Raw genomic sequence first — 26318 nt, 5'->3', positions numbered from 1 at the left:
CCAATGCATAAACAATACCTGCTACAACAATGAAGAAAAACAATGCATCAATGGGAATGTTTTGGAATTAAAAATTCAGGTCTCTACTTTTAGGGCCACCAGATCACTTTTGTGGGGTTCAGGCAGGAGTGCAGGTAATGAACAAGCAATTACAGGGAGTTGACTGGAGATGTTTACTGGGTGACAGACAGAAGTGTAGGTTGGGGACAATGCTACAGGTAAGCCGAACAATCCCTAAGCCTTGCTATAATGCTGCAGCGACTATGGGCAACCTCATCCACCTCAAATCCCTGAAATTTTGAAGCAGCCACTTCCTTCTTTTCCTGTCAATGTAGGCTGCTGCTCCTTTCAGGCTGGAAGGCTTTTGATTGGCCCCAAATTGAGAGCTTGCCTGCCATTTTTAAACTGGATGAAAAGGCTACCGTTTGGTCTCTAGTTGGCTTCTTTGAGGAAAATCGCAAAGAGTGGCTGTTTCTCTCACAGTACAGGCTTCTGACCCACACTTCATCCGGATGGTGGATTCATAAATTCACAGGGAAATCTCACACTTGGCTCCTAATAAAAACTCGGCTCCTTGGATTAATGTGCAAAACTTGCTTGGCCACAGTTTATGGGTAAGAATACTTAAGATTAATCATGTCAAAGAAACACACGTTAATATCCAAAGCAGTCAGAAGAGTCAGATAAGGAAAAAGGATCTGGCAAGCCATAATCATTTTACTGTTGTTCCAATGAGGAACTTGGCTCAGGGAATATCTTTCACATTTGTTGTTCTACTCTCCTCATTCACTTTTCAATGCTTAATTAGGTGTTAAGGAGTTCACACTGGCTTCTAAACTGACAGACTATCATTCCTGTTTAAACATTGCTTTTTGGAGACAGGTACTGGCAGTATAGCGGAGATGGCAACACATCTAATTATTATGCACCCACCTAGCATAAAGCCTCTTCAGTATCCAATGATGGAGAACAGGAAACAAAGTATCCTGAAGCTCTTGTATGGAGACCACATACAATTATACTCTAATTGAAACCAATGCTGATTCTTTAGCAAAGAGCAAATAGTGCCGATTCAACTTGGCACTCTTTGGTATACAGACAAACACAGTCTTCAAGTACTGCATCCCCTTACCTCTAAAATAACATTTTCATTAAAAATAAGTCAAAAGATACAACTCTTAAGCATCCTTAACTAAGCAGAGAAAACAATTTTACAACTAAAGAAACAATTTAAAGAATAATTGGTAAACCATAGGTCCTCAATGAACTTGAAATAAGGCAACTTATATCTTCAAGTCAGAATTCAGAAATGCTAGAGATCCATATAGAAATTGCAGTTATTAGCTAGCACTCTAAAACTGGATCAGTAATTTGGTAATGTACACTTATTTGGAGGTTTGGTTCTTTGAAATCCCAAGAATACATGGGAGCTTAAACTGGCAAATCTTTAGAAAGGCTTTTAAAATTGCATTTTCAAAAGTTTCTTTAACAGCCACGCTCATTTTTTTCCCTTCAACTCTAGCTCTCAGCATCCTTTAAAATGTAATATTTGGCACCAGTCTTTTTTTCCCGGTTCTATGAAAAATGCATGCATGCAAAATGATTGTGTGCAGAATGTTCCTGGGAATTCTATCCATTAATTATTTATGTAGCACTTCACTAACATCATAGCACAAAAGGGTGTATTAAACATAACATTTCACCTCACTATTATGACTTACAATGATGCCACTAATTTGGATTTTGTTTCTTACACTTTAGAGCTAATCATAAAAAACCTATAACTTCCCTTCTAGCCTGAAGTAGTGGGCTGGATTTTCATAGGCAATCTTGTATACATAGCACCAGAGTGGCATTCTTTCAAACAACAGAAGGGAGCTCTGCAGTTAGAATTTTGGAATCTCTACAGTGCCCATTAAGTCTGCGCTAACCCACTGACTATTTGATTTGATTTATTATTGTTACATATACCTAGGTGCGGTGAAAAGTTTTTTTGTTCTGCATGTCATATCATACAAAGTCATTTACGGTAATAAAATTAGAGTGAAGAACACAATGTTATGACTTCAGGGAAGGTGCACAGACAGCGAGAGCAACATTAAATTTGAAATCTGAGAAGTCCATTCAGAAGTCTAATAACAGCAGGGAAGAAGTTGTTCCTGAGTCTGTTTGTACGTATACACAAACTTTCATAATTTTTGCCTGACGGAAGAGGATGGGAGAGTCTTTGATTATGTTGGTTGCTTTCCCGAGGCAGAGGGAAGCATAGATGGGGTCAATGGATGATAGTCTGCTTTGTGATGGACTGGGCTGTGTTCATGGCCTTCTGTAGTCTCTTGTGGACTTGGGAAGAGCAGTTGCCAAACCATGCTATGCTACATCTGGATAGAACACTTTCTATGGTGCATCTATAAAAATTGCTAAGAGTCCTTATGGACATATGGAATTTCCTTAGCCTCCTGAGGAAGTAGAAAGAATGTTGTGTTTTCTTGACCATTATGTTGACATGGACGGATCAGGGCAGATTGCTAGTGATCATTTCAATAGAGACTTTGAGTGTTCCAAGCAAAGAGGAATTTCCCAATAGAAAATTCAATTTCTCAGGTAATTCTTTCAGTGTGCTTTGATGGGGATTCTGGCAGAGTCCTCATGAGCATATCCCATTTATGCTGGAATAAGACTGTCTGGCCATTGGAGAATGTAGGCTAATACCCTTTATAAGATACCAAATTACATACTTGCAACCTACCTTGCAACACCAGCAACATACTTAGTTATTAACCATACATCAAGAAAAATTCAGCAAAGTTTCAAAATATTTTCTAATAAAGTAATTTTATAAAATGTATGATGAAAAGAGAGACCATTCTGTTGACACTTGAATCAAGTTAATCAAGAAGGTTGTCAAGATGAAAGTCTGTGGAAAAATCTCACTGGCTGATGTGTCAACATTTTACTTTGATAAAAATTTTGTTACTAATAAATTCTGATTAAAGTACAACCAGTCTGCCAAGAAATGTTATGCTTGGACCAAGGGTTCCATATAAAACAGGAGCAAATGGGAATGATACACTGGAATTTCATGTCTGGTTACAAATTACACTTTGATCAGCTATAGATTAATCCAGGCTGCACTAAAAGATTTCTAAAAAATTGAACACACTAAATAAAGCCTTTCACGTTTGACAGGATATGCATAAAGGAATCTGCAAACTCCCCTGCATGCCAAGATTAGGTTAAATTTCCCAAACATTAAGGATCACAAAAACTGTGAATTTATACAACTTGACTATACATGGTTTACAGATAATTTGATTATTCATAAAATAAAATCCATAAACAAAGTACTTATTCAGTTTTTAACAATGTGATTTTAGAATAACATCTGCGTACTTTACGTTAGTCTTCACCACACAAATGCACTATCTGCTAAATAATAAATTTCACTGGAATGTTAACTGATTTTTTTCTTCACAGATGCTGCCAGACCTACTAAGCTTTTCCAGCAACTTCTGCTTTTGTTCATAATAAATTTTAAAACTTGGTAAACTAAAATCAGAGTTAAATCTCAGACAGGTATTACTTATTCAAATTTGGAACAGAACTTTAATTACCTCCCTTCATCTCATGACTGGCATACAGGGCTTCATATGACTTAGTGCCATTTCTCTAAATGTCACTACGTTGCTGAAACTGCAATGAAACAGCCACCTCTTTGAAAATATCTCAGTCATCTCCATAATTCAGCAGGCAGTCACAACTTTTCTCTACTTGTGAGCCAGCTTTGGGCATGTTTTCAAATGAAACGGTGGTGTGATGTCAGAGGAAGATAAACAAAAGGTCAAGTGTTATACAATCAGAGTTCTGTGGGAGGGTGGTATCAGACAGGAGGTTACAGAAGATAGATGGGACAAGGACATTTAGGGGTTGAAGCACACGTATTTGAAATTTAAGTCGGATGTGCAGGGACCAAGAACCAATTTAAGTCACCAAAGGCATGGCAGAGTTTTAGATAAGTCAAGTTTATAGACAGTGGAGTGTGGAATACCAGCCAGAAGAGTATTGCAAATAGTTGAGTAGAGAGATGACAAGGCTAGGTGCGGGTTACAGTGGCATATAGAATGAGGCAGGGCTAGAGATAGACCAGATATCGATATCAGGAATATGTTGTGGCTAACTGGAAATCAGACATGGGAGTGGAATGTGGTCACACCAAAGACATCCTGTTGAGGGCAAAGTGGAGGGGCTCAAATCAAATGCTCTGTGATATGAAAGGTATAAACACTTGATTTTTACTGTATGGTAATTACATATCTCAATTAGAATTACTAACAATTAAGCCAAAAAATGTGATCCAAACATTCTTAAATCTCCTAAACTTGGACAAAACTGGGGACTGGCAAAGAAAATAAGCAGGACATCATCATTAAAAAGTGAACTCTTCAAGATAAAGTTCTATTGTCCTACCAAAGTCCAACCCTCTCCACCATGTCCTACTGTTCAGGAAAAGAAACAGATGCCATGGTATTTTACTATCACTTAACAACTATTACTTCTCACGTTGAAATAAATCTTTCATCCATTTGCTCTTTTTTAAAGAATACCTCATGTTACTAATTACAACAAACAAACAAACAAACAAACAAAGTCAGCTGAGAAATTTTAAAAGGGCTCAGTCTAACTGCAGCTACAAGTTTGACAGGCTGCTCTAGCACTCAAACCTGTCAAGTATTTGATTGGGATAATAAGGTGTAGAGCTGGATAAACACAGCAGGCCAAGTGGCAGAGGAGCAGGAAGGCTGGCGTTTCGGGCCTAGACCCTTCTAGATTGGGATGGTATAAAACAAAAGTTTGCAGAAAATACAAGCAGCAGCCTTTTTACCCCAAAACAAATTCAGGTCAATTATCATAAGCCACAAAAGTACATATAAAAATCGGAAAGAGACAAGAGAAGTCTAAAAAGCAGTAAAATGCACTCCCTCCAACATACCAAATCCATGAAGGGAGAAGCACTTACCAATATAACCAAAAATTTTGATTCAATAACTCCTCAATACTACATTTAATCCAAAATGAATTTTAGGTTGAACATTTTACCAAAGGACTGAGACATTTAAAAATCTCATCAGAGCAGTTACGGCTATAATAGAAACACTGACATTGAAAATTAATTTCAGCTTAAAATGAGTATTGAAATGAATCAAAAAATGAAAGCTTCATCTCACCATAAACAGCTATATGTTTGCATATTGTTATTCAAGTGTAAAAAAATTCCTTGCACTTACTCTGCTTTTTTCTCCATAGTGTTCAGAATGATGTTGTTTGAATGCATTATTTGAATGTTGATTATTCTCTGGATATTTATGTCTGTCAGTGGAAGCTTTTGCCTTTATATCTTCAGAATTTGTGGATTTGGTTAAACTGGAGTAAGAAAAAGAAAAAGGGCAACAACACAAATGTTTATTTAAATGAAAGTTGTCAACACCCAGCAGTTTGAAACACTTCAATGATGTGGCATGTGTGAAACTTGGCTGCACAGCCATGTTAATCCTCTGTTTTTAAAAGGATGACCATCCTTTTGAAGAATGTGCACAATCGTAAGAATTAAAGGCCAATCCAGGTATATCCGTAAGGTTCTTTGCAAATCAACATGGCAAGTAACTGCTAGCCTCCCCCAGCTGCTGCACAATGCTAGATTTGTTTCCTCAAAAGATAGCCATAGTAGTTGCATTTAATTTAAAACTATTTTTTCCTTTAACTTGGCTATATAAAAAGAGGCAAACAATAAACTAGCATGATTCACTTTTCAATTTTCTCAGTTTCCTTGTATGCCACTCAAAATTACAAATTTGCATTCATCTATATTCAGTAATGTGAATAAACCAAAATTTTAAAAACATCCATCACAAACAAATTGTAACTTCAATAATCCAACCTATGCTATATCCTAGGTTACTTCTCAAATCTTTCTACGTCAAGTCAGATTGGCTCCCTTTCAGCATTTGCTACACACATTTAATGGACTACAGTGCCAGCATGCACTTCCAAAATGAGTCTTGCCGCTTCACAGCATTTAAATATAATGAGCCAGATCTTTAATTTTTAAGAAATTTCTATTTGAACACACTAATTTCATGGTTTTGGAGTAGGGGGAAATTAACCTGTTGTTCAAAGTTCATCACCACGATGCAGTCTAAAAACCTGAATTCCCATTTGAGCTTGAACAATAGTTCTGTTGCTACAATTCTCATTATGGCCCCTTTGCTCTCCTCTCTACTTAACATTTCATATTTTCCTCGACTATTTATTCCACTGTGTTTGAAAACTCATTTTGCCAATAAAAGAACAAACGATACATAATCTATCTTCATATTTCAAACATGTTTACAAAATAAACCAAAGATTTGGAATTTGTTATACCAATATCAATGTCCAATCTTCAAGTAGAACACAGGATTAATAAAGCTAGTTTAAATTTGAGAGTTATGATTGTTAAGAGAATCTTTTTTCTGTATTATCAATATTTTTTAAAATGCTCTGGTCCAAGTTAGGATATAAAGTTGTATTATTTTCTATAAATACCAGTAACATCTTTTGGAAAGCAGGGTATCACCTCATTATAAAATGTCAAATGTTACATGCAGCTCTATTTTCTTAAGTTTATGCAGTTTAGAAATCTACAAGCATATTACTTAGGTCATGACCTGGACATTTTAACTTGCTAAGACCACTGAATTCCAACCATAGCCAAATTGAATCAGAATCTAAAACAGCCTTCAGCAGCAGTGGGAGTTTTCAGGTCAGGGAGACAAGAAAAGGTCATATTACAACAAAGGTCAGAACCACAAGGAGAAGGTGCCTGGCGAATCAAACCAGTTAAGTCTTAACTGTTCTGTGATAGTGATGTAAGGCGTTCTGCCCTACTTGCTATAAGATTGATTTGAATGAGGCATTCTTTTGTCAAGTATTGTCTAAGCTCTAAAGATAGGAACCCTCCCTCACGGCTCTTCATTCTCAAACTGATGTGTCAAGGATATGTTGGACTTGTTCATTCATGGCTCCTTTTTTGATCTCACTCGGAAAAATGAGTGAACTGAACTGGATCGAATTAGCTGTGGTGAAAACCAAGAACACTTCAATTTATAGAAGTGTGGCAGTAATTTGTCGTGCCCTTTTTTCATCTGATGTCGTTCCCATGTCAGACAAGTTGGAGGATATGGTGGTCAATGGCTAAGGTTAAACAGACAGGCCCTAATTATCACGTGACAAACTGAAGCCAATTTAATTGTAGAAATAATCAATTTGAAGACAAATGTTACAGAAATACGTACACCATGTTACATTGTGAATCCACACCTGTTCAGCAATTTAGTTGAAGGAATGAGGTGGCAGACTAGCACAAAGATAAAACAAAACAAAATAATTTTGTCAGAACTGAGATATCATATCACCAGTTTTGAAGGTAATTATACTTGTAATAAAATTAAACTGATTCTGTATTGAATAGAATATTTTCAGATTCGCATTTGATAATAATTTAAACTTGATGAGGTGAGATTTAGTCAAAACCAAGCAAATGGTATTATTTCAAAATATGAATTTACCTAATTTGATTCGGAACAAATTATATTGCTTACGAGACAAAAACAATTTGCTGGAGAAACTCTTCATCAGAACTGACAGCAGGTAGGAAAAAGTAACATAAATATTGAAGACGGAGGTGGGGATGTGGCAGGAAAGGAGGGGGATGATGGGGTACAGCACGTGAGAGGGCGAATTTAGGATCGTGCCACAGAGGAAAGGGGAAGAGAGGGGAGGAGGTGTGTGCGCAGAGGAGAAGGGGGTAATAGGGGATGAACAAGTGCAGGAGAGGAGAGGGAGAAGTGCACACACGCGTGCAAGAGAGGACAGAGGAGGAAGCATGAGAAACAGTTTGAGGTGAAGACGATAGGCAAAGGGATTTTTGATAGTTGAGAAGCTGAATTTTTGACAATGAGAGACAAAAGTAGCATAGAATGGGTAAGCTGTGCTGAAAGCAATCCATGCCATGACAGGGCCTGAGTGTCAGGGTGCTGGTAGGTCAAAACAAAAAAGGAAGGACATAATCAGACTCTAAAGTTAGTGAACTCAATGCTCATTTGTACAGGCTACAGGGACCAAAAGCGAAAGACAAGACATTGTCCTTCATGCTCCTGCTGAGCCTCTTAGAGCATTTCAACAGGTCTGAGACAGAAACATGGCAGCGTGTTGAAGTGACAGGCAACTGGAAGCTTAGAAGCATTTTTAAGAGGACAGAGCATAGATGTTCAGCAAAAAAAAAAGCCACCCAGTTTGTGTTTCATCTCCCCAGTATAACAGGGGCCACCTTGTGAGCAATCAATACAGAAAGCTGGATTGAATGAAGGAAAGCAGGCAGGTGTTACATCTTCTCGGCACTTTCCTAAGCAATCTGTGGGAACGTGTTTGGAGAAGGAGTGGCCAACGGTGTCCAAGAGGCAGAGATTCTGCACATAATTCTGGTCACCACACTACCAGAGGGATGTGAATGCTTTGGAGAAGGTACAGAAAAGGTATGCCAGGATGTTACCTGGTATGGAGGGTGGGCGGGGGGGAGGTAATTTTAGCTATGAAGGAAGGTTGGATAGACTGGGTTTGTTTTTATTGGAACACAGGAGGTTGAGGGGGCAACCTGAGAGAAGCTTAAAAGATGGTGAATGGCATGGATAGAGTGTAGAGTATGAGGCTTTTTCCCAGGGTGGAGGGGTCAATTACTGAAGGTCACAGGTTCAAGGTGAGAGGGGCAAAGTTTAAAAGGGATGTGCAAGGCACATTTTTCACACAAAAGGGCGGTGAGTGCCTGGAATGTGTTGCCAGAGGTAGTTTGTGGAAGCAGACACAATAGCAGCATTTAAGAAGATTTATAAATATATAAAACAGGAACAGAATGGAAGGATATTGTAAGTGAAGGCAGTTTTACATTGGAAGAGCAAAATGTGTTGGCGCAGGCTTGGAGGGCTGAAGGGCCTGTTTGTTTACTGTATTGTTTTTTGTTTTTTTTATATATTCCAGGGAAATGCTGATCAGGGAGGGGAAGGGAATGTGTCTGGTTGAGACATCCTGCTTGAATTGGTGGAAATGGTAACTTAAAACCCTTTGGATGTGGAGGGCCCTATTGCTGTTATGGGAAGGGTGACAAGGGGTAAGGGCAGAACGGCAAAAGTTGAATTGGTCTTGACCAAGGGTGCTGTCAACCACAGGAGCAGGAAATCCTTAGTTGAGGAAAAAGGTGGGCATTTATGGGGTCCTTGCAGAAGGCATCATCAGAATAGATGAAACTGAGACCAAGAAATTGGGAGAATGGGACGGATTCCTTACAGTAAGCCGGGTAACTGTGGGAGTTGGTGGATTTGTATGCATTTCAGTGGCCAGCCCAATTGCAGAAATGGAAACACAGATATTGAGGAAGGGAAGAGCGGAGTCAGAGATGGATTAGGTGAGGGTGACGGCAGGATAGAAAATGGAAGTGAAATTGATATTTTTTTCCCCAATTCTAACTGAGAGGGAAACAGCACCAATGGTGCCATTGTTTGACTGGAGAAAGAGCTTTAAAGTGGTGGTGTGAATAAGATTGGAACAAGAAATGTTCCAGGTACCACACAATGTGTCAGGCATGACTGAGACGACGATGATGACAGTGGTACAGTAAATAGCCTGGGAGGTAGAGCACCAGCTCTCTGACATTTCCTCCTATCCACACCCGACCACGACCCCACCAACCAAGGTCAAGCTAGCTGCTACCAGTTCTGAAGAAGACTAGAAACAACTCTTTTCTTCCCACGGATGCAGCCAGACCTGCTGAATTTCTGCAGCAAATTCTGTTTCTCTTTCAGATCTCCAGCATCTGCAGTTCTTTGTTTTATTTTAAGTCAACTGACCAGCTTGAATCACCAGTTTGCACATTTGTTCAGCTCCTAAGAACATAAAACACATAACACATATATATTTTTAGAAATTCAACAGCAGGCTGCAGCTGTATCTTTTCGCAAGTACAAGTTCCACAAACAATAGATTTTTCAGAATTGTTTCTCTTGGCTATGTCACATTTAGGAGACAAGGAAAGTTTGTATTTTGAAGTGATACCTTGCCCCGGCAAAAAAAAAGAGTTGTGAAACTCAGAACAGGGAGGGAACTTTAGTTGAATGGTTTAGGAATAGGCCAATGAGTGAAAACTGCAGGACATCCGAGGTGCTCATTCAAATAATAAGCCAAATAGATTGACAGAAACAAAACCCAATATCTATTTGCTCACATTACCCAGTGAGCCAACACATTTTTGCATGTTAAAACATCAAGTAATACATGGTTTAGTCTTGGAAAACAGCAATTGTCATTATCTCAGGTAAATGATGGAGGGCCTGAAGGGCGAATGGTCTGGCTTTGCTCTTACATATTGCACTTATCTACCAAACTGCTTTGTGGGCTTGCCTTTTCCACACAGATGATCATAGATGTGTTCAATAAACCTTTATATTTCTGAAAACCTAAAGAGCTCATTAATCTGCTTGTTATCCCCAAAGATCCACAAAAAGGAGTTGTAATAACTTGTCCAGTTAAACTGTCGTTCTTCCTGCTAGGCTGTCCAGTAACTCTTAAGAGCCCATTAATTACCTGTCTTGTTTCTCTATGGAGATAGTTAATTACCTGTCTGGTATCTCAATGGAACTCATTAATATATGTCCAGTATCTCTACAGAGCCATTGATAACACATTCATATTATAGTGAGCTTTCTTTTACCACTTGTCAAAAGCTGTAAATTGAGAAATTTTCACATAATTTGTACTACTTTTTGGTAATTTTGTCTCAGATGTTTCACATTAACAAAGGTTAATAGATTGTCAGAAGAATAGTCATCACAGGACCATGTTTTGTAGCAGAACAATATGCCACAACTTAATCTAAAGTAATACATTTCTCTTGCCATGTATCTTATCATAATTTAGTAATTAGCAGTTACTAAAACTGTGACAGTTTGTTAATGCAGCAAGAACAAGCATAATTGAACCAGGTAAATCTGCTTTTAAGTTTCTATGTAATATTTGTGTAAGATAAAAGCTTAGAAGATTAAACTTAAAATTAAATTTAGTGTTTTAACTTGAACACTATTCTGGCTAGTACAACAAATGTTGACATTTTTATACATATCTGAAGTAGTTTACCAACAGAGATGTACTGGAAGACTCTGGAATAATTATTCAATCTATTGGAAACTATATTGAAGCAACACAGGCAATGCCAGAGACGTGAAGGTTTCAAAAATATTGTATAAACCTTATAAGCAAGATATGCGTTCTGTAATGTTTATCATCATTACACTTAAAATAAGCATCTCCTGGTTAACATTTAAAAGGATGATTTTAGGAATAGGCAATACAGATTTCTGAATATTAAAATATTTGCTCCACCTTTAAGAGCTGAAACATTTAACAATGCACAGAGAGCAGCAACACTTTGAAGAAACTAACTTTAGGCCACAAGCCCACAGTGAGTAATTCATTAAATTATTACACTGACTCCTGGTTTTCCACTAATTTGTTGCCCGCGATACGCTTACTTACAAGGTTGGCCCAAGCCCAAGTTATTTTCCCACATTAACACATCCAGTTTGATCCTGTGGTCTTTCGCAGTACGTAGGCAAGTTTCGCAGTACATAGGCATTGGAGTGGTATGCGTGTTTTTTTTGTTATCCATAATAATAGGGGCAAAGACCTCCTGCAGATAATAACTCAGACCAGAAACCTACCAACTAATTGATATACAGCATATTTAAGGGAAGAAAAAGTGAGAAAGGGTCTGCAGCAGGTGATGAGGGAATCGAGAGGGAAACACATATCTGACCTCACCCGTAACAGTCTGTCGGCTGTGAATGCATCTGTCCATAACAGTTTCATTAGGCGTAACCACCACATCTTCCTCGTGGAGACAAAATCCCACTTTCAGATTGAGAATACCCTCCATTGTGTTGAGTGGCACCATCACAGTGTCAAATAGGACTGACTTCAAACAGATTTAGCAACTCAAGACTGGGCATCCATGAGGCATTATGGGCCATCAACTGCAGCCTGGCATATCCCCCAGTCAACCATGACCTTCAAGCTTGGGTATCAACCTTGGTTCAGTGGAGACTGCAGAAGGGCCTGCCAGGAGCAGTATCAGGCATACCTGAAAGTGAGGTGTCAACCTGGTGAAGCAATCTCACAGACGACTTGCATGCCAAATAGCACTTGCTGTTTATGCTAAATATAGCTAAGTAAACCCACAAACAACGGATCAGATTTAAGCTCTGCAGTCCTGCCACATACAGTTGGGTATGGTGGCGGACGATTAAACAACTCATTGGAGGGGAAGCTCCACAAATACCCCCATCTTCAAGACAACAGTGCAAAAGACAAGGCTGAAGCATTCACAGCAATCTTTAGCCAGAAGTGTGAAGTGGATGATCCATTGTGGCCTCCTCCAGTGGTCCCAGCATTACAGATGATAGTCTTCAGCCAATTGGTTGGAGGCACTGGATACTGCTCAGGTTATGGGCCTGGACAACATTCTGGCAAAAGTACTGAAGACTTGTGCTTGAGAACTTGCTGCTCCCCCAGCCAAGCTGTTCCAGCCCAGTTACAGCACTGGCATCTACCAGACAATACGGAAAATTACTCAGGTATGTCCTGTATGTTAAAAAACAAGACAAATTCAACCCAGCCAATTACCACCATATCAGTCTATTCTTAGTAAAGTGATGATGGGGTGTCTTCAACAGCGCTATCAAACAGCACCTGTTTAGCAAAAACCTGCTCAGAGACATCCAGTTAGGACCCGACTGCTGACTTCATTAAAGCTTTGGTTTAAACATGGTCAAAAAGCTGAATTTCAGAGGCGAGGGGAGAGTCATTGCCCTTGACATCAAGATTGCATTTGAGAGCGTGGCATCAAGGAGCTCGAGCAAAACTGGAATCAATGGGTATCAGGGGAAAGCTCTCCAGCAATTGGAGTTATACCTAGTACAAAGGAAGCTTGTCGTGGTTGTGGAGGTCAGTCATTTGAGCTCCAAGACATCTCTGCGGGAGTTCCTCAGGGTAGTGGCTACATCTAACCATCTTTGGTTGCTTCACTAACAACCTTCCCTCTATCATAAGGCCAGAAGTGGGGATGCTCACTGATGTTTGCACAATGTTCAGCACAATTTACGACTCCTTAGATTCTGAAGTAGTCAATGCTCAAATGCAACAAGATCTGGACAATATCCAGGCTGAGGCTGACAGGTAGCAAGTAACATTTGCACCACACAAATGTCAGGGCTACAACCATCACCAAGAATAAGCAAGGTAACACTACCCTTGTTTCCATCACTGAAATCCCAACTATGAGCATCTTTGGGGTTACCATTGACCAGAAACTTACTGGATTCACCATATAAACACAGTGACAGAGTTTGTCAGAGGTGTGGAATATTACAGTGAGTAACTTACCTGTTGACTCTCCAAAGCCTGTCCACCATCTGCATGGCACAAGTCAGGACAACTATGGAATGATTCCTATTTGCCTGGATGGGTACAGCTCCAACAACAGTCAAGGAGTTTGACACCACCCAGAACAAACGCAATCCACTTGACTGGCACCACATCCACAAGCATCCACTTCTTGTACCACCAATACTCAGTCACAGCAGTGTGTTGTACCTACAAGATGCACTGCAGAAATTCACTAAGATGTTCATACAGCACCTTCCAATCCCACAACCACTTCAATCCAGAAGACAAGAACAGCTGATACATGGCAACACCATTACCTGCAAGCTCCCCTCCAAGCCACTCACCATCCTGACTTGAAAATATATGCTATTCTTTCACTGTCACTGGGTTAAAATCCTGAAATTCCCTCCCTACCAACACTGTGGGCTCAACCCACAGCAAGTGGACTGCACTAGCTCACCATCACCTTCTCAAGGGCAACTAGGGATGGGCAATAAATGCTGGCCAGCCAGCAACATGCACATCCCACAAATTTTTTAAAAATTGCCTTCCACATTAGTAGGTGTTTTTTTTTGTGATTCGCTGACCAGGACTTCCAAATCCCTCTGTGCTACAGTTTTTTTTGCAGTCTTTCTCCTTTTAAAATAGTATTCAAATCTTTTTTCCTACCAAAGTGCATCCTCCCACAACGTATTTCATCTGCAAGTTTTGCCCACTTGCTTAATCTGTCTACATGCCTTTCCAGATTCTGTGCATTATCCTCACACCTTGCCTTCCCACCCATTCTTGTGTCACATGCAAACTTGGCTAAAGTACATTCACTTTCCTCATCCAGGTCATTAACATGTATTGAAAATAACTCCAGACCCAGCAATGATTCCTGTGGAAGTCCACTACTTACAGGTTGCCATCCTGAAGATGTTCAATTTCTCCCCACTCAATTTGTCTTTATTAATTACCCAACCCTCTAACCTCAGTAAAATACTACTATCTCCAATAGCATCGTCAATTAGTTTATTAAATAGCTTCACATATGGTAACTTTGCCAAACACCTTCTGGAAATCCAAATATTCACTGCTTCCCCTTTATGTATCCCACTTGGTATCTCCTCAGATAACTCTAATGAATTTGTCAAGCATGATTTCCCCTTCATGAAGTCATGGTGACTACTCGATTATATTATGCATTTAGAAATGGTCTACTAATACATCCTGTATAATACTTTAATATTTTCCTAGTAACAAATGTTAAGCTAACTGTCCCACAATTTTGTTTCTGGTCTCTTCTGGTGTTGGCAGTTTTCAGACTCTCTCACACTTTTCCAGATTTTAAGGATTCTTGGAAGATCACCAAAAGAGCAGCCATTATCTCTGTATTGACTTCTTTTAATATACTAGGATGCATCCCATCAGGTCCAGTTTACTTATTGGTCTTTAGCCCTATTAGTTTACTGGAGTACATTTTCTCCAGTAATAGTTATTGTTTTTATTTTCTCTTCCATTTTTGCCTCGTGATTCTTAGTATATTTCGAACAGCTCCCTTCTACCCCAGTACTGATAACAGTGTCCCAGAAATTGAAACCTATTCCAACTACACTGATCTTTGAGCCACACATTTAACTCTGACTTTATTTACTACATGCCAGTTTGCCTGTGTTTTAAGTAGTAATTCAGAGATTATCTTAGAGGCTCGGCTTTTCATTTAAGCTCTTTACTGTTCAAATACTTTCAGCAAAACCTCCATTCTAGTCCTATCAATGTCATTGGTACCAACATGGATGACAATTGAATCATTTCCTTCCCACACTGAGAAGATGATGTCCCCAGCCCTAGTGCTGAGCAGGCAAGACAGCCATTCGGACTCCTGCTCACGGTGCAGAGAATAGGATATATCCTTTTAATCATACTGGAACTTACCTCTATTAATTTCTCATTTCCTATTCCGACTTGAATTGCTCCTTTTACCACAGCGCCATGTCAATTTGCTCATCCTCCATGTAGATGCACTCCAGAGATATGGAGAACCTTATAATGGTTGGACAATTACAGCAGCCTAGACTCTTCAACTGCAAACCTTGCATCAACTCCAGCCACGCCCTCCTCTGTCTGATCATAATCACTGAATCCCTACAGTGTGGAAGCAAGCCATTCGACCCATCAAGTCCATATCAGCCCTCTGAAAAGCATCTCACCTAGACTTACCCACTTACCCTATCCCTGTAACTCTGCATTTCCCATAGCTAACACACATCCCTGGGCAATTTAGCATGGCCAATCCACCTAAATTGCAATTTGTTGAACTGCGAGAAGAAACCGCAGCACTTGGAGAATGGGCAAACTCAACAGTCACCCAAGGCTGGAATTGAACCTAGGTCCCTGGCACTGTGAGGCAGTAGTGCTACCCATTGAGCCACCATGCTGCGCAATCTTTGCTGCTGTAATTGATCACAAACCAAATACGAATTATCTGGTCTGTGGGATGTGACCTTCCTCTGGAGTAAAGTGTTGAAATGACATTCCCTTTCCCAGAGGGAGTAAGGACTGCATATGCTTGAATTAGAGATAACACTGTGGACCTGAGGGAATGCAGCAGGTTAGGCAGCATCATAGGTGCAGGAAAGTTGACATTTCAGGTCAGGACTCCTCTTCAGAAATCACTCCCCTTTCCCAGTTGTGGTACAATGTCTGCGCCTTGGGCTCCAGCTCAAAATGGTTCCTAAGTTCCTCTAGCTGCAAACACTTAAACAGAGGTGTTCACTCTGGATTCCAACATGGCGCAATGTGACTGGATTAATTAATGACCCGCGCAAAGCCATCCCTAGGTGGTAGTAGCCACGATGATTGAATTTTACATTTTTCTCAACTTAAAACACTTGGTCTAAGATTAATATTTAAAATTTAAATAACTGCCCTTATGTGGTCAATGAAAGCACAGTTAGCTGAAATTGTCTGGGATATTAGAGATATGGTAGCAGATATTTAAGAGGGATAGTTCAAAATACTCAGAACAAGTATATTCCTAACTCAAAAGGAATTCTCAAGGGACAACCCACCAATTATGATTATCTGAAAAAGAAAACATCCAAGTTAATGAAGAGGCATATATCCGCAAAAATATGGAGTGGTAAGTCAGTTGTTTGGACAGGATATAAAGAATGATGGAGATTGACTGATACATTCATCAGGAGAAAGACAGTATGCTAGATAGAAATGTGGGACCTGACAGCAAGAGAGTCTCTACAGGTTTTTAATAAGGAAGAGTGTAAACAGACTGAGTGTTGGTCCTCCAGGCAGACAGAGAGAGAATGAATTAATCATACATAACAATGTAAATTGTGAATGAAAAGATATTGTGCACTTGTTTTCATTGTAGAAGACACAGAAACCACTCTAATAATAGACATAATTCAGGAAGTGCAAAGAAGAGGGGAAACTTAATGAAATTAGACATGACAAGGGAAGCTGAACTGAACCGAGAACTGATGGTGCTGACAAGTCCCAGGTTCATACTACGCTTTTAAAAGAGGTAGTGAAATAAAGTAAATGAGGAAATAGTAGGTGACCCTCAGGTAGACAGAGGAAGCACTTCAGGTGATACCCTCAAGGCTTCACTGACAAAGATTGGGAATCAAAGGCCCAAGACCATCCAAAGCGGAGGAGCAGCATTTGGGAAGGCATTGAGTGCCTCAAGTCTCGCAGTTGGGAAAAAGTGGAAGCCAGGCAGAAACAGTGTAAGAAGCGCTCTGCTGTAACAACATTCTACTCACACCGTCTCACAACCATCTTCTGACCCTGAATGTAACCGAGCCTGCAGAAGCCACATTGGTCTGTCAACTATCTACAGACTCACCCTGAGAGTAGAAGAGAGTCATCCTTGTCAGTGAAGGACTGCTGACGATGCTGTTAAATTTTTCAAATTCGTTAAACCCTGGAAATGTACCATCCGACTGGAAAATTGCAAAGATAACATCTTCATTTAAGGAAGGGAGGCAAACTAGCAGCAAACTGACGGGGAGTTAGCTTGGAGTCTGTCAGAGAGAAAGTGTTATTATTGATCATTAAAGTGGTTATACCAAGGTACTTAGAAACTCTCAATGGCTTTGAGGAGGAGAGATCACGTTTAAGCAATGTACTAGAGTTCCTTGAAAGAGTAACATGCACTTTATGTAAAAGGGGAGCCTGTAGAAGTAATGTGGTTGGATTTCCAGAAGGTATTTAACAAGGTGCCACATAAAAAGGCTACTGTGTAAAGTCAGAGTTCATGGTGTAGGATGTAACATAACAGCAAGGCAAGAATACTGGCTGCATAAATGGATTCCATAGGGACTGTGCTGGGGTCTCAATGTTTTACAATTTATGTGAATCAGTTTGATGAAGGCAGTGAAGACAAGTGGACAGATAGGTTGAGTGTGTGGACAAAAATCAGTCAGAGGGAGAATAATTTAGGAAAACGTGAAGTTGATGACGTTGGCAGGTAGAATACAAAAAGTGTTACTTCTAGAGAGAACAGCTGCAGAGGGGCCTAGATGTTTTGCTGCATGAGTCACAGAGAATTAGTACACAGGTACAGCAAGTAATCAGATTTATGAAACGCTATTCTACACTCTGGGAGGAATTGAACACAAAAGATTGTTCTGGTTCAGTTGTACAAAGCATTGGCGAGACCGTATCTCCACTACTTAGTACAGTTTTGGTCTTCTTACTCAAGGAAGGATCTAAATGTATCAGTGATGGTTCAGAGGTGGCTTACTGTATTGATATCAACAATGAATGGGTTGCTTTATGATGAAAGGTTGGACAAACTGGGCTCATTTCCACTTGAGTTTGAAAAAGTGAGAGGTGATTTGATCGGTGTACAATATCCTGAATGGTCCTGACAAGGTGAACATGGAATGGGTGTTTTCTCTTGTGAATGAGTTCAGGACTAGGCACATGGTTTAAAAATTAGAGGTCATCCTTTTAGGGCATTGAGTAGAAGTTCTCTTCTCCTGAGGGTTGCATGTCTTTGGAACTCTATCTAGGAAGCAGTGGAGATTGGGACCATTCAATATTTTTAAGGCAGAGGTGGATTGGATTTCCTTGCTCAAGAAGAATCTAATGTTGTATTCAGAATAGATGGGCAGATGCAGTTCAAAACACAATCAGATCAGACTTAGTCTTTTAGAAGGGTGGGGAATGCTTGAGGGAGAGAATGGCCTTTTTCTGCTCCTAATACATATATTCAAGTCTGTCCTACTATTTAAAAAAAAATGTATTTTATATTGTATCTTTCAGAATCACTGGGCATTGCAAAGCTCTTTAAGTGAACTTGCATACAGCAAACTCCCTCAAACAAACGTGGTAATAAACAAGACAACAAGGTGTAGAGCTGGATGAACACAGCAGGCCAGGCGGCAAAACAGCAGAAAAGCTGACGTTTCAGGTCTGGACTCTTCTTCTTCTGAAGGGTCCAGACTTGAAATGTCAGCTTTCCTGCTTCTCTGACGCTGCCTGGCCTGCTGTGTTCCTCCAGCTCTATACCTTGTTATCTCAGACACTCCAACATTGGCAGTTCCTACTATCTCTGGTAATAAATAATGTGTTTTGGTGATATCATTTGAGTGATAGGCCGAGTCACTGGGGATAACTGCCCTGCTCTTCAACAAAATAGTGCCATGGAATGTTTTATATCAACCTAAGAAAGCTGACAGGGCCTTGCTTTGAAGGCTCATCTGAAGGATGGCAACTTCACTACTGTAGTACTCTCACTCTTCCGTTGCACTGTCAGTAATTTGTACTCAAATCTTGTTGGGATTTGAATCCATTATCCTCAAGGGCAAGTGTGTCAACACTGAGCTTAAGATGAAAAAAATCAGTTAGCTCGTATCTAATCTTTAAGAATGCAAGACGCTGAAGGAGGCTATTCAACCCATCACATTTGCACCAGCCAAAAAGCAAGCTATCCAGCTTAAGCTCACTTTCTAGCGCTTGGCCTATAAGCTTTTAAATCATGGCACTTCAAACACATATCCAGGACACTTCATAAATACTCTAAAGTATTATAAAGCCTCTACAATTCTTTCAGTCTGAGTTCCAGACCTCTATTTTCTGGATGTAAAAAATTTTTCAACTTGCATGGTTTGCATCAATCATTTCAAATCAATGGCCGCTATTCATTTACCTTCAGCTAAGGGAAATAGGGCCTTCTTTTCTATTTTATCTGGACTCCACAATTTTTCACACTTCAATTGAATCACCACTAATAAGCTTCCTCTTCCCAACTAAAAACAACCTCACCTAGCAAAAATATGGGATTACACAGAATGCAGTAGACTAGTCTCCCCATTCTAAGGATCATCCTCCACAATTTCCACCACGTCCAGCAGGATGCCACCACCAAAAGCAGCTTATTCTCCCTTCCACTGTTAACATTCTGCAGGAATCATTTCCTCCAAGACATCTTGGTCCACCTTTGCATCACTCCTAATGCTTTCTCTCCCCACAAAACACCTTCTCATGCAATCACAGAACCTTTAAAAATTGCCCATTCACCACCTCTCTCCTCACCTGTCCAAGGTCCCAAGCACACTTTCCAGTCGTAGCAGTGATCCGTTTGCAGCTCTTTGTAGAATATTACCAGTAACATCCTTCCGATTTGATGAAACTATTAGCTTTATTTCAGCTTCTAACCGGGTCAATAACTTGCCTTCAGTTCCAACGCTTTAATTTTAGTTTCTAATCTCTCTGATGCAAAAATCTTATTGAATACCTTGTGAAAGTCCATGAAAGTTACATTAATCAAAATTCCCTTGTTTACTACTTCATTATTTGCCCCTGGAACTCAATTTGGTTTATTTGACGTGACCTACCCATTTACAAATCCATCTTGGCTCTAAATCAGTTCAAACTTCTTAAGGTACTCTGTCACTCAGTCCTTAATTGGAGATTGCAGAAACTTTCCCAAAACATACGTACAATTTCTTATTATCTGTCATGCTCACTCTCTTTCATCCTCTTCAATAATGGGGTGCAAATAATGCAAGTTGACAATGAGTTCAGACCTGAGGACAATCCCTTTGGTAGACATTACTAACTTAGGCCATGGCCTGTGCAATTCCTCCATCCAAATAAAAGGGCACCAAAACAGATGTTTCCCTTTGTTCAGTGAAGGACCTTCTAGACCCCCAGGCAACTACAGGCCGATGAGCATGATGTCAGTAGTGAAGCTGTTGCAGAAGAAAGAGAGACAGAATTTATTCACATTTGGAAGCAAATGGGCTTGGTAATTATAGGCAGCATAGGATTGTGTGAGGAAGACCATGCCTCACCAACGAGTTTTTCTGAGGGGGTGACAAGAATGACTGGTGAGGGATGGGCGGTCTATATAGGCTTTAAGGCATTTGATAAGGTATCTCGTGGCACGCTGGTTCAGAAGATAGAGTCTCATGGAATCATGGATGAGCTGGCTAGATGGATACAAAACTGGCTTGGTCATAAAGACAGAATAATACTGGAAAAGGGCTTTTAGGAATGGAAATGAGTAACTAGTAGTGTTCCCTCTGGAGGAAAACACGGGTGGTCTGATTCGTAAGTTTGTAGATGATGCCAAAATTGGTGGAATTGCAGATACTGAGGACGACTGTCAAAGGAAACAGAAGTAAAAAGATTGTACATTTGGGCACAGAAAAGCTGATGGAGTTGAGTCTGGAAAATTGACAGGCAATGCATTTTGGAAGATCAAATTCAGGTGTGAATTATACAATAAATGGCAGAACCTTTAGGGGTATTGACATGCAGAGGGATCTGGGCATACAGGTCCACTGATCCTTAAAAGTGGCACCACAGGTGGATAAGACGGTCAAGGCAGCATACAGCGCAGTAGCCTTCATCTCCAGGGCATCAAATGTAAAAGTTAGCAAGTTATATTACAGCTGTATAAAACTTTAGTTAGGCTACATTTAGAATATTACGTGCAATTCTGGTTGCCACACGACTACAAAAGGACGTGGACGCTTTGGAGAGGGTGCAGAGAAGGTTTACCAGGATCTTGCCTGATCTGGAGTGCTTTAGTTATTAGGAGATGTTGGAAAAACTGATTGTATTCAGTGGAAAGATGGTGACCGATGGAGGACTACAAAATTATGAGAGGCATGGATAGGTGGATAGTTGGAGGCTTTTTTCCAGGGTGGAAAGGGGGTACAGGTTCAAGGTGAGGGGGAAGTTTAGTGAAGAAGTGCAGGGAAAATTTTGAGAGGGTGGCGAGTGCCTGGAATGTACTAGCAGAGGAGTTGGTGGAAACTGGCATGTTAGCAATGTTTAAGGCTTATCTTGATAGACGCATGAATGGGAGGAAAACAGTGGGACAGAAACCGCACACTGGTAATAAGTAGCAGGACTAGGTAAGGACAAGGAATCAGCACAGGCTTGGTGGGCCGAAGGGCATGTTCCTGCTTGTGCTGTATTGTACAGAATCCCTACAGTGTGGAAGCAGGCCTTTCTGCCCAACAGGTCCTACAACGGCCCTCTAAAGAGTATCCCACCCAGACCCACTCACCCCTGTAAATCTAACCTGCGCATCTTTGGATTGTGGAAAGAAACCAGAGTGCAAACTCCAGATAGTTGGCTGAGGGTGGAATTGAGCCTGGCTGTCTGGCACTGTGAGACAGCAGTGCTAATCACTGCTATATTGCAAAACTGAAACAAATGCAGTCTGTAGTGATATTTCTCAATGTTAGCTCAAGATGTGGTCCTCATGGAATGGTCTTTGTATCTCACTGAAGGTGTGTTATGTGCCACCTATTAATATGTTGTACTTTCAATTAGTCACTTAATGTCTTTTCAGAAGAATTTTCCCCGCAAAACTCCCCACCGTTAGTACAGTCCAGACTTTGGCAAAATGTTTCAGCTAAATATATTCAACCTTCTTAGACAATGAAGTGAATCCAAAATCAAATCAACACTATGTGTACTTTTAAATATTTGCAGAAAATCAATCATTTAGACATTTCAAGAACATAGAATCCAAAGGCTTCAGAACTTAAAAATTGTTTCAAGGCATGAGAAAACAAGCAGGAGATTAGAACTTCTTTGCAATAGAAAATGATCAAGAAGTAGACTTATTAAAACTTTGGATATTAAATGATGGTACACCTTGTGATGGAGATTTGGCATAACGCAACTATCTCTCACAGTATGTAATACCAAAATTTGGATTTGTGTTTGTAAATCAGTTGAAGCTAATGAGAAATCAAAAAAAGAACAATGCACATTGAAGATCCACATCAAAAATCAACATTTGTCCTCTATTCACCCCTTCAAACATTCTGGCCACTATAAAATAAACACATAGCGATCCAAATTAGTAACAGCTTTAAAAGTCCAACAAGCCACAATTATACACCTGCTATTTCAAGCTGATTTACATGCGTTCTACATGATTTTCTCTCAGGCATCAGGTGCAATGCATCAGATAGTTTTTAAGAAGACTGGATTTATAGGGTTCTTTTGGCACTATCTATCTCAGAGCTGGGAAGCCTGGGTGTAAGTCCCATCTGTTCCAGAGATGTGTAATAACATTGCCGAACAGGGTGATTTTAAAAAAAAGTGGGTTTAATATTTCATTAGGAAATCTGTTAAAACTGACAGAATCACTAGGTTATTAACCTAGTTAAAGCTAATAGTTTCATCAAACTAGAGATAAGTTACTAGCGGTATCCTAAGCCTAAGAAATCTCTTAAATTTTCTTGTATTGTCAGAGTTTGCCTGACTTATTTATTCATCACTTCAAATTTGCCTGTAAGGTCTGTTTACAGCTCAAACAGCAGGTAAATTACCTCAGTATTTGTACAATATTCAATAGTGAAGGATTTTAGATTCTTCCAATTGCTCAATGTGACGGTCTTTCTTCTGCTGATTTTCAGTAATTTCAATTGAATATGTTTACGGAGGATGCTAGAAAATTTTTTTTAAAAATGCAATGCAGCTTTGGATTCCAGTGTACTGGGAGATGAAGTAACATCACAAAGAATACATTTCACACATTTTTAAAATATTGTTAGACCACTATTGGATATCCATAAAAAAGTGTGTTGAAACACTGCAATAAGCTATCAATCTGACTATATACAAACACACAACGTCAGAATCTAGTTGACTCTTGAATCCACTTCGGTGATCTTCTTGGGTAAACCTATTCTACATGTCTTTTGCCCATCAGGTATAAAGATTGTTGCCGATATCTTTTCTGACTTGACCTCCTCATATTGAACTTGTAAGCATGATGTGAAAACGACTGTGCTCCTTAGTACTTTACATCAATATTCTGCTGAAAGCGAATTTGTGTGTCATTTAATTGCTACTACTGGATACTGTGTTCTCGCTCACTCTTTGAGACTTGGAGACATCTTGAAGGCTAAGCGCTTTGCACTTGTTTTGCAAATTAAGACTTTGAAAGCCACTAAAATTAACAATTAAAATCAAGTAGGGGGAAAAAAGCTTCCAGGAATACCTTGAGATATAATATAGCAATAAATCTACAATATGCAAGTAAACTGAACTAGGATCAAAAATTTGGCTTAAATGTACCAATATTGACTTTGCAATTTGTAGTTCAGAGCTATTTAATAAAAGATTAAATTTTTGTGAATATTCATGAATCCAATTTTTAGGAGCCAATTGCCTGAAAACAATTTTGTTTTTGACCTGACTTAATTAGATGATTGGTACACGTTACAATTGGTGGAGAAGATACCATATTATGCTCATTCAAAAATGGACAAAATAAAAAGACTAATGCAAATTCAAACTCAAACCAACATGGCAAAAGTCTACATTGTTCAAAGCCAATAAATGACCTTCAAATGAAAAGGAATAGAAGGTCTTTTAAGCTGGAGTTATGACCATTCAGTTCAAAATACCCCAACATACCCAATGTTAAGAGTGTTCAAAAGATTTTTATCTATTTAAAAAAACTAACATAACACAACATATATAATGGAAAACTTGCAGTCAGACTTACAGCTTTATTGAAATAGCAGTTAATGGTCCAACGCATACTCAAATATGATTTTTTAAAAATTAGTAGCTGGTCCTATGTTAGATGACCCTCATTAATGAGTTTCACCATAATGTACTGAAGCCGTACATAAAAATGCAGTTGTGGAGTTATACGTTCAAAGACAACTAAAAACAAAAAACTCACCTGGACATACCAATTGTGTTGTATTTTGTGGCAAATGGATTTTTGGAATCAAATTCACAACTGCTGTGAAAGTTTCCTGAAAATGGGTTTAGTGGATTTGGATCAATAATGCTGTCTGACTTTATGTTGCTAGCCTTTTCAGACTTTTTGACATCTTTCTTGCCAGTCACACGCGCAAAGAGGCTGATTTTATCCTTCTCTTTGTCTCTCTTGGTTTCTTGTTTAATTTCTGGATGTCTATAATTTGCAGTGGTTTCAAAACTTGCGTCTCTGATCTGCCAGGAGCTGCTGCTGTTGTCAAAAGGATTTCTGCTTCTTGGAAGTGTCGCAGCCTTCTGTGATATATATGAGCCTTGCTTTGAAAATGGATCAGCTGGTGGTTTTGCTGGATCACTCCCATTCTTTGTGACAGAAATTAGATCAAATTGGTTCACCTTGGAGGTATCCATGCTTTGTGATCTCCGGTGAGGTGATTTGGCCAGGGAGTCACTACCTGTGAAGATTTTAAATTGGGCGGGGGAGAAAAAATAAGCTTCAATTTAAATTTGGTTTAAATTGTAAAATCAGAAAAACACAGATATCTGAAGTAGCTTGAAAATATCTTCTAAAAGTGGAAATTTCAAATATACATCCATCACATGAACTAACTTTCATAAGAACTATATAAAAGCAAAAATTAATTTAATAGTTTTTAATGGCTCCAAATTTCGCAATTACAACAAATACTTGTATTAAAAATAAGGCAACTGGCATTGATGTAGCACTCCTATGACCAGTGAATGTTCAAATGTTCACTTCAACTAATTAAGTACTTTAGTAGTACTTACAAAAAGTTCTAACAAGACTAGCCATTGCAAATGCAGGGAAGGGTGTTCCAGAGTTCACAGTCTAAGGAAAGTGGGAAGGCCACTTAGGCCTCAGATGAAGAGAAGTTTCTTAACTCGGAACACAGTGAGTTTATGGAATTCTCTGCCACAGAAAACAGCTGAGGCAAAAACATTTAATATTTTCAAGGAGTTAGATATAATGCGTAGGAATCAAGGGTATTGGGGAAAATGTGAGAGCAGTTAAAGAGCTTGATGATCAGCTATGACCATATTGAATGAGGCTCGAAGGGCCAAATGGCCTACTCCAGCTCTTGTTTCCTATCTTTGAAATATAATCACTGTACTAATATAGCAAAATCTCAAACAGCGGTGGCATTTATCAGATTATCGGTTTCAGTGATGCTGGTTTTACAACCACTCAAGTAGACGAGGTTGCATGTCCCATCCAAAAATCAGTACTTCAGACAACATAACATTCCCTCAGTTCTGCTCGAATGTCTCAGCCTTAATTTCTGCACTACCGCCATGGAGTGGGACTTAAATCCAGGCCTTATGAATCAGAGGCAAACATGCTACCCAAGTAAACTACAGCTGGCATTACTAACTATCTTAAAAAAATACTGAATATTTCTCATGTATTTGAGGAGCATCAGATCCGAATAATATTAGCTTTCAAAAGTTTCAGGTATGGTGTTGATATCATTATAGTTTGTTTGGCATACTGAACAGATGAATTCCCTTATTCATTATGAAATGTAATGGGAAATCCAAAACATATGACAACACTA

At 39.4% G+C, this 26318-nt stretch overlaps 1 protein-coding gene across 2 annotated transcripts in view; it reads right to left on the bottom strand.

The window, feature by feature from the left end:
• LOC125461829 (rab11 family-interacting protein 2) overlaps window positions 1-26318 on the bottom strand; it is a 103259-nt gene that overhangs the window by 8070 nt on the left and 68871 nt on the right. Inside the window, exons 3-4 of one of the 2 annotated variants that reach the window (XM_048551094.2) lie at window positions 24704-25196; window positions 5286-5421 (exon numbers count right to left, since the gene is read on the bottom strand). In XM_048551094.2, coding sequence (XP_048407051.1) covers window positions 5286-5421; window positions 24704-25196 — 629 coding nt within the window. Of the gene's footprint in view, window positions 1-5285; window positions 5422-9892; window positions 9972-24703; window positions 25197-26318 lie in introns of those variants that run through there. The other variant, XM_048551095.2, reaches the window with a different exon arrangement.

Source organism: Stegostoma tigrinum, chromosome 20, assembly GCF_030684315.1.
Source record: "Stegostoma tigrinum isolate sSteTig4 chromosome 20, sSteTig4.hap1, whole genome shotgun sequence".
NCBI classification, from domain to species: Eukaryota; Metazoa; Chordata; class Chondrichthyes; order Orectolobiformes; family Stegostomatidae; genus Stegostoma; species Stegostoma tigrinum.
The sequence above is the reverse complement of the archived record's forward strand: the minus strand, read 5'-3'. Positions and strand labels throughout refer to the sequence as shown.